The sequence below is a fragment of the Lactuca sativa genome, chromosome 3 (assembly GCF_002870075.4).
Source record: "Lactuca sativa cultivar Salinas chromosome 3, Lsat_Salinas_v11, whole genome shotgun sequence".
In the NCBI taxonomy this organism is placed as follows: domain Eukaryota; kingdom Viridiplantae; phylum Streptophyta; class Magnoliopsida; order Asterales; family Asteraceae; genus Lactuca; species Lactuca sativa.
Genome location: NC_056625.2, coordinates 158,354,273 through 158,363,485, shown reverse-complemented (window position 1 = coordinate 158,363,485; position 9,213 = coordinate 158,354,273). Strand labels below are relative to the sequence as shown.

General features: G+C 39.1%; 1 protein-coding gene across 1 annotated transcript; it reads right to left on the bottom strand.

Annotated features, from left to right (window-relative positions):
- Positions 1-6,183: 6,183 nt before the first annotated feature.
- On the bottom strand, positions 6,184-8,847 carry LOC111876884 (uncharacterized). Its single transcript, XM_052769837.1, has 3 exons — positions 8,500-8,847; positions 7,458-7,572; positions 6,184-7,361 (listed from the first exon to the last, which is right to left on the bottom strand). Exons 1-3 carry the CDS (start codon positions 8,845-8,847, stop codon positions 6,184-6,186), a joined length of 1,641 nt encoding a protein of 546 aa, XP_052625797.1.
- Between the last annotated feature and the right edge of the window lie 366 nt (positions 8,848-9,213).

The following is a 9,213-nucleotide window of genomic DNA, read 5'->3' as shown; positions in this document are numbered from 1 at the left end:
TATGATACTGATGATATGCTCCAAATAGTCTGTTGAAAACAGATGCTTATCAACCAGAGCAAATAGAAACTTGATTCCTCCACCTTTCGTGAACATGACAGTTAGATTTACTGAATCTATCTGTCCCAATTTCATCATGTTTACATCACCAGGTTTAGGCATTGTCTTCACAGCCGACTTTCTATTCATTACCTTTGCTATCTCCTGATCCATAGTTGCAAGCTCATGGATATAGGAGGCCAACATTCTCTTAAGATGATCTAAAATCGGCTCATACTCCTTAGGATCAGAGAGCAGAATATTGTATAGCAGAATTCAGTCATGAGGATTGAGGTTAGGAAGATCTACTAAAGAAATTATATACACCGTGTTTGCTGAACCACGGGTGATTTTGAAATTGACGTTTACGAATCTCTCAGTAGGTGAAGGTTTCAGTACCTTGACTTTCATAATCTTCTGTGCACTCCAAGTCAAGTACTGTGGTTGAACATACTTCAAGTAAAAATCGATCAATTCCCTGTCAACCTTCGGGTGTGGATGTGGAAACTCAACAGTCGCCTCAAAGCAGTGAAATGTAAAAGTTTTTCTGGTAATAGGCATATCAAACTGCGAGTCTTTAGAGTTATCACAATCAAACGAAGCAACTGGTTCCCGTGGATGGTAAAATAGATACGATCTTTGTTTTTGTCATAAGTCGCCGTGGAATAAACCTATGATAACAGCGACATTGGGACTGCTTCAACCTGGGTTAGGTCTAAAACCAGGGGGAATATTTTAAACATTCCACAACCTGCAGCATATATGAGTCATACAAGAACGGATTAAGTGCGATGATCATATTTTGGTTAGGTTTAATGGTGAGCAAGGATGATGATGCCGTCTGTTCATGTATTGAAGAGGAAGTCGCCATTGATGAATGAAGAAGAAGATGAACAGTGTTTACGTGTCGTTTAAGTTTGAGAGAATTGAGTGCTGGTAAAAGACAAATAAAACGTTCAACCCTCTATATACCATTCCCTGGAGAGAGAAAACCGTGATGATAATGATGAGATCACTAAAACGTCGCCTGAAAAAGCGCGATGTGGCAGTGTGGTTACTCCCAGGTATACATCAGCACACATGGCTTTAGAAACCGTTCAAATTCACGCGCCTAAATCTTATCTTCAATCGGCGTTTGAAATTCCACAATAGCCCCTTGTTTGGTTGCAATAGATAACCCAAAACTCAAACCAAACAGTAACCAAAATGTTGGAAAATAAAAATTTTTGTGCATAAGTGTGACAAAGATAAAGAAACAAATCAAATGTGTATGGGATGTGAGTGATGTCTTATTATTAGACAAAAAGTAGAGGATTCCGGGTAGGAATCACTTCCTTCAAAGTCAAGAGAGACTTGAAGTGCTTGTGTGGTTTCCCGAGAAATACGATCAACTATTTGTTAATAAACATTGAAAGGCTTCTTTTAATCATAGGCTTAGGGTAGCTTATCTTCAACCGAACTTTGAGTTTTAACATAAAACCGAACGTTGGAAGAAGTACCTGTGAGACCGATGTGGTCTGTAGAATAGATAGGTGGGATATATTGATTTAGTGACTATAGAGAAATCAGAAATCTAAAAATAATTAAACTGGATCTCTTTGGGAAGAAATGCCTTGGTAGTAGACAATTTCATAAAAGATCACACAAAAATAAAAAGAGAGATTTCCTTAGGTAACCAGTAAGTTCTTGAATATATAATTCACCGTTAATTCATTTTTGGTGTTGGATATTGGGTTTCACTCAGCACGTGGTAAACGTATCTAAGATCACAAACACAGATGTTGTGTAACCATAAACCTCAGTGGTAAAGACCGAGAGTCTCAAGGGTTACATTGGTGAACTTAAAGTAGATGGAGAATATAAGGAGGTGGCTAAAGAACCGAATGTACCTTCTACTGGATAATCCTGACAGAGCAGAGAAACTCTTAACTCATATGAGAAGAGTAAGGTAGCTCTAGACCAAGTAGTATAAATTAGCCTGATTTGGAAGAAACGATAGCTATAGATCAAATCATTAAGGCCTGCTCAAGATCGTAGAGGCTTAAGACAACATGCATCAGCATGCTTCTAGGGACCCTTAACTAGTTCATTTTGAAATCATACCTTCCTTAGATCAACAGTCGGTTATACGAGACAAATAAAACTTAGTGAAAGTTTTGAATTTTTCTGAAAAAAAAAATAATAATAAAAACAGAAACAAAAAATAATTTTGGATTTTTGAAATTTTCTGAAAAGGAATAAAAACAGATAGATAAAATATTTTTGGATTTTTGAAATTTTCTGAAAAAGAATAAAAACATAAAGATAGAATAATTAGGTTTAAATCAAAAGAAAGATATGCACAAAATATACATCCGAAACCTTATCTTTAAATGAGTGAAGCGAAATAGACCGAGCGTTCGGTTAATTTCGGTTCCAGAAAATTACGGAGCCGAGATAGACCGAGCGGTCTGTCCATTTCGGTTCCCTAAAAGTCTAGAGCCGAAATAGACCGAGCGGTAAGGCTTTAGTAAAGATGTCAGCCAGTTGATGTTTTTAAAGGTTGCTTCTGGTAAGGCTTTAGTAAAGATGTCAGCCAGTTGATTAGCAGATCGAACAAAGTGTACTTCCACGTTCCCATCTTCTACATGATCCTTGAAGAAATGATACCTAAGTGCAATGTGCTTGGTTTTTGAGTGTTGCACTGGATTATGACAAATCCTAATTGCACTTTCAGAGTCGTAATAGAGAGGAATCTTCTTCATACTTAGCCCATAATCTCTTAGTTGACTTTGAATCCAAACCACTTGAGAGGTGCAAGATGCTGCAACAATGTATTCAGCTTCGGCTGTGGATAACGAAACACAGGTTTGTTTCTTGGAATGCCAACTAACAATTTTCCCGTCAAGAAACTGGCATCCACCTGTAGTACTCTTTCTGTCCAGTCCACATCCTCCTAGATCAGCATCAGAGAAGGCTTGGATGAAGAATCCAGATCTTGCAGGATACTAGAGACCGAGAGATGAAGTTTTCTTCAGATATCGAAAAATGTTCTTCACAGCAAGCATGTGAGGTTCCCTTGGATTGGCTTGAAATCTGGCACAGTAACAAACAAAAAACATAATATCTGGTCTACTAGCTGTTAGATACATAAGGGACCCTATCATTTGACGATAAAGTGTTATATCCACAACAGGTTTCTCCAGAGATGGGGTTAGCTTAGTGCCAAATGTCATAGGAACCTTCACTTTTGAATCACCCTTCATTCCAAATTTTTTCAGTATGTTCTTGGTGTATGCCTCCTGGTTTATAAAGATACCTTCTGGTCCCTGTCTAATATTCAAACCAAGGAAAAAGTTAATTGGACCCATTGTGCTCATTTCAAATTTAGTCTCCATCAACTTCCTAAATTCAGCTGTTAAGCTAGGATTCGTGGAGCCGAAGATGATATCATCAACATAAATCTGAACAATCATCAAATGTTCGCCTTCCTTCTTACAAATGAAGGTTGGGTCAACCGAACCTTATTTAAATTTTGACATTTTCAAGAAGCGAGTTAGCATTTCATACCAGGCTCTCGGTGCTTGTATTAGCCCATAGACAGCTTTATCCAGCACATACCAATGATCAGGGTATTTTTCATTCACAAAACCAGGCGGTTGCTCAACATAAACGGTTTCTTCTAATTCTCCATTCAAGAAAGCGCATTTGACATCCATTTGGAAAACTTCGAAGTTCTTGTGAGCAGCATATGCAAGGAAGATTCTGACTGATTCTAACCTTGCTAATGGAGCATAGGTTTCTTCATAATCTATCCCTTCTTCTTGACAATAACCTTTTACCACCAACCGAGCCTTGTTACGAATGACATTCCCCTCTTTGTCCAGCTTATTTCTAAACACCCGTTTCAGGCTGACAACAGAAGTATCCTTCGGTGTAGGAATCAACCTCCAAACTCTGTTGCGTTCGAACTCATGGAGCTCATCCTGCATTGCTTGAACCCAATCTGAATGATCAAGTGCAACATTTACAGCTTTCGGCTCAATTTTGGAAATAAACGAATTAAACATACAAAACTCCACTTTAGAGAATAATGCAGTTTGTTTCGCCTTCAGTTGAGATCGACTAAGAACACTTTCTGAAGTTTCACCAATAATTTGCTCTTTGGGATGGTCCTTTGTCCATTTCACTAATGGAGGATAGCTTGGATCATATTCTGGATCAATTCAGCTTCTACTTCTATTTCAACATCTGACAGATCACCCTCACCTTCGTCAGTAGAACTATCACTTTCTTTCTCTTTCTCCCCCTTGACTGGCGAAGTGAAATCTATGTCAGCATCAGAGTCTGCATTTCTTATGGAAGTTGGTTTCTCCCCCTCGATTTGACTATCACTTGTTTGTTTTGGATCAGTGTTTTCCCTATCATCTGAACCTTTAGATGTTGACGATGAACTTGGATTCTCCCCCTCAACAGAAAGTTGGGTTGTCTTTGAAGTTGTAGAGCTCTCCCCCTGGAATGTTGAATCTTTGTTTGGAGAGCCTGTTGATGACTTAGTACTTGGTGGTTCGCTTTCCATCTCTTTAGTAGCTTCGTCTATGAACTTCTTGAGATTATCGATTTTGTTATCTGCTGTTGTTTCCTCTGAATGAATTGCTTTTTCTGGTTCATCGAATAGCCGAATGTATTCCTCAAACAGGTTGGATATTGGAACCGAGACCTGTCTAGATTCTGGGAGTATGTCTCCTAAGGCACTTTCAGTCCTTTGAACCTTCTTCATATAATTGTCATCAAAGGTGACATAATAAGTCTCTTCAAATTTTTTTGGAACGCTTATTCAACACCATGTATGCTTTTGATGACAGAGAGTAACCCTGAAATATGCCCTCATCGGCTTTAACATCAAACTTATTTCGGTTCTCTTTAGAATTAAAAATAAAGCACCTTGAACCGAAGATATGGAAAAATTTGACGTCTGGTTTCCTATTGTTTAAGATCTCATAAGGAGTTATAGAGAATCTCTTGTTGAGCAAGGACCGATTCTGAGTATAGCATGCAGCGGCAATTGCATCAGCCCATAAGTATAAATGTAGGGAAGCGAAACTGAGCATGGTTCTGGCTGCATCACATAACGAGCGGTTTCGTCCTTCAACAATCCCATTCTGCTGTGGTGTATAAGGGGCCGAAAAATTGTGAGTTATCCCCTTATCAGCCAGAAAGTCCTCAAAATCCTTGTTCTTGAATTCCAAACCATTTTCACTTCTGATGTTTCTGACCGTCTTCTTTAGTTGTACTTCCAGTTGCTTGATGAATGCCTTCAGCTTGGGAGTAGCATCTGATTTCTGCTTAAGAAAGATAACCCAAGTGAAGCGTGAAAAATCATCTACAATGACAAGAATGTACTTACTTCCACCGATACTCTCTATAGCAGAAGGTTCACACAAATCAATGTGTAACAGTTCAAGTGCTTCCACTATCTTAGTATTGATGCGTGTAGGGTGGCTTCTTCTGCTCTGTTTACCCATCTCACATGCTGCACATAAATGCTCCTTGTTGAACTTGAGAAGAGGAAGGCCTCGAACGTGATTACCAATCACTAATTTGTTGATGTCTTTGAAATTTAGGTGTGATAGATGTCGATGCCATAACCAGCTTTCATCGGTGTTTGCCTTTGACAGCAGACAGATAGCTGGTGTCCCTCGAATTGGGTTAAGATTCAGAGGGTACATCTCCCCCTTTCGTGCAGATTTCAGCAGAACCTTCTTGGATTGTTTTTCCATTATCTCAGACCCCTCATCATCGAATGATACCTTCAAACCTGTGCCTACAACTAATTGCGACACGCTGATGAGATTGTGCTGTAATCCCTCTACATAAGCCACCTTTCTGATCGAGAAGTCTCCATTAGTTAGCATGTCATATCCTTTGATTGTTCCATAGGAATTGTTTCCAAACTTCATAGACCCACCATCTTTTAGGGACCGAAACTCCCTTAGCTCCTCCTTCCTCCCTGTCATGTGACGCGAGCAACCACTGTCTATATACCATTCGTCGTAAAACTGCTCGTCACTGATTACCTGCAAATTCAAGCAGATTTAGGAACCTAATGTTTCTTGGGTCCTTGTGAGTTTTTCACAGAGAAAGGAATAACTATAGAAACATCAACTAAATAAGTTCGTTTAATAAGAGTGGTTTGATCTTTTCTTTTAATGGTATACACCTTGATTTTTTCTTTATCTTCTTTAAATTTTGGTGTATCAGTTGGGTTGCTTTTGATGGTTTAGGATTTTTTGTTTGATTCCTAGGTTTAGTGGAGGATTTCTTATTTTCCTTCTCAGAGTCTGATTCCAACTTTCCTTTTCCTTTGATGTCCTTTAAAGAATTTGTTTCATTTTGGGACTTGGAGGATCCATAACTAGGATTAGGACCGAATCTGGGTTCAGGACTAAATCTGGGTCGAGGACCGAATCTGGGTTTAGGACCAAAACTAGGTCTAGGACAGAAAGTGGGTTCAGGACTGAGACGTGACTTTCGGTTCTGGGATTTGGAATAGTAGGAATTTGGACTGAAATTTTCCTTCAACTTTTCCTTTCCCTTGTCCATGGATCCTTTCCTGGGAGGCTCATAGTTGGGATTTTGAGAATTCCAATGCCTTTTCCGTTCATTCAGATTCGTGGCATATCTCTGATTTCTCAAGCGTTTCTGTTCAGCTAGATCCTTTTGAGATTTGTGGACATTGAAGCTGGCCTTTGGTTTCTCCTTTTGATTTACAGTTGTCTTACCTTCCATTTTAGATTCTGTACTCTTCTTAGTTTGAACTTTCGGTTCTTCCCTCTTGATTGGAACATCAGGTTCAACCATTGGTTCCTCATGAACATCTTTGGTTCCACTTGTGCTTGGAATGTCAAAATTGGAGGGTTTGTTGATGGGTTCTGGTATGTATCTACCTTTGACTATCCATGTGGTTTTCTCAGATAGTCCCACAGTCTCGTCTGCGTTGTCAATAGAAGCAGACCAGAAATAGTCTTCGCATCCTTCAACGTTATCTTCATCAACTATGATTCTTAATTCTGCCGTTTGGCTTTGAGTGACCCCAGTCACAGCATAAACCTGATTTGGCACGGTCTGAACTTTTTGATAGACCAAGGCCTTTTCCTTGAGTTTTGGTTTCTGTTCTTTTGACAGACGAGCAAACTCAACTAAGTTTTCTAATATAAGAGGTTTTTCATGCTCGGTTTCATTTTTCATAAACTTAGACCAATCAACTTCATCCTCTACTGATATTTCACTCATCTCGCTTTCCGCATCAAATTCAGACGAATTATCAAAGTTTATTTTATTATCTTTAACAATTTTGGCATTTAACAGATCGAATGTTTGTATAGTTTCAGTTTTAATATTTTGTCTATCATTTTCATCTAAGATATCTTTTAACATACTTTTATGTTCCTTAGAATCGATGAAGGTTTCTATCTTATCCAAACCTAGCCTATATGAACTTGATGTCTCTTTAGAGGACACTTCTGATTCACATTCTGCTATAACTTCATCTTCCTTAAATTCAAGAAAGGGTAAAATCATTTTATGAATTTTCTTTCCAATTTCAAAGCTTAGACGTAATTGAGCAATATTAATATAAAGATGCTTAGCAATTAAACATAAAACATTTCTTTGTTTTAATAACTTTAAATTGTCTCTTTGCAAATAAATACTTTCATCCCTAGCGCTAACTAACTCCGCTTCCTTCAGCTCAATCCACATTCTCCTTTCCTCACTTTTTGAAGACACCCTGCCAAGTTGGTCAGTTAGGTTAGAATTCGCTAAGCGGGTTTGCATGAGGCTACTACTTAGGTTAGAAAATTTAAAGTTTAATTTATTTAATTCTTCTTGATAATCAGTTTTTGAAATTTTAAGAGACTCAATAATAGAATGTACCTTTTTCATCAATTGATCGCAGTCGTTGATCTTCTCACTCACCGGCTTGGCCGCAAAACACTTGTTTTCTGTCAGGTTCGGTTCCGTATCTGCACTTTCGGTTGATGGACCAGTAGTGACGATAAAGCACTTTCCACCCGAACCTTCATTCTTTGCCACATACGCCTTTCCATGAGTGGGCCTTCTAACCTCTTCGTCTTCAGACTCGGTTGACCAGACTTCTATGCCACCGAACTCATCTTCCCCAGCATTCTCTTGTACGATTAAGGCATTCATTGAGCTGTTGGACGCCTTTTTCTTCTTGACTTCTTCTAATTTGCGCATATAATATGCCTCAGCATCTTCACCCTCTCTTTTCTCAGCCATCTTTCTCAACATGCAATCTTTGGCAAAATGGTTCTTGCCGTCACAATAGTTGCAGTCGTATCCAGAGTCTCCTGCAAGCTTGCTCTCCTTTTTCTCTTCATCCTTTTGAGAGGAGACTTTCGGTTCATCCTTCATCTTCTCAGAACTATAACTTCCCTGCCAGTTTCGGTTCTTTCTGACAGGAAATTTTCTCCTTGCAAATTTCTTTGGATTTGTGACCATCAAGGCATACTCCTCACTTGTAAGATCGCACTCTGACATGTCTGACTCTTCTTCTTCTTCTTCTTCTGCAATACTTTTTCCTTTAGAAACAAGAGCTAACGATCCCACACCAGAGACCACTTTCGCTTCCTTGGTTACAATAATTTCATGGGACTTTAGTATCCCTACTAGTTTCGCCAGTGAGTACGATTTGAACTGTTCATGCGCCTTCGCAGTGGAAACCACAGCCATCCATTCTGGTCTCAGCCCATTCATGAACATTACTTTCTGCTCGATCAGCTTCCTCTCTATCCCATGCTTGATCATCTTACTAGGAGATGATTGAACCGATCAAAGGTCTGTACAAGCTTCTCTTCAGGTTTCTGTTCGAAAACTCCAAATTATGACAGTAACAGAGTTTGAATGGAGTCTTCCAGATCTTCATCAGTTGAGTAAAGTTCCTTCAACCTATCCCAGATCTCTTTAGCAGTTGTGCATGAACCTACTAGCCGAAAGGTGTTAGATTGCAGGGCGAATCTTATCATTCGCATGGCTTTAACGTTGCACAAGAGCTTGTCCTTCTCATCCTGTCGCATCTTCTCAACATCTGTCACGAACTTGTTGTAATCCGTTTGCGACTTAATAGTCGTGTTTGTTCCCGAATGTACAAACGGTCCAAGAGTGATAGCTTCC

Excerpts from the sequence above, each read along its gene's own strand:
- LOC111876884 (XM_052769837.1), bottom strand. The coding sequence starts at position 8,847 with ATGATCAAGCATGGGATAGAGAGGAAGCTGATCGAGCAGAAAGTAATG. Across the intron at positions 7,573-8,499 it reads TTGCAAGGAGAAAATTTCCT|GAAGATGAAGTTATAGCAGA; the intron begins GTCAGAAAGAAC and ends CTTGAATTTAAG. Across the intron at positions 7,362-7,457 it reads CGATTCTAAGGAACATAAAA|ATAATAAAATAAACTTTGAT; the intron begins GTATGTTAAAAG and ends AAATTGTTAAAG.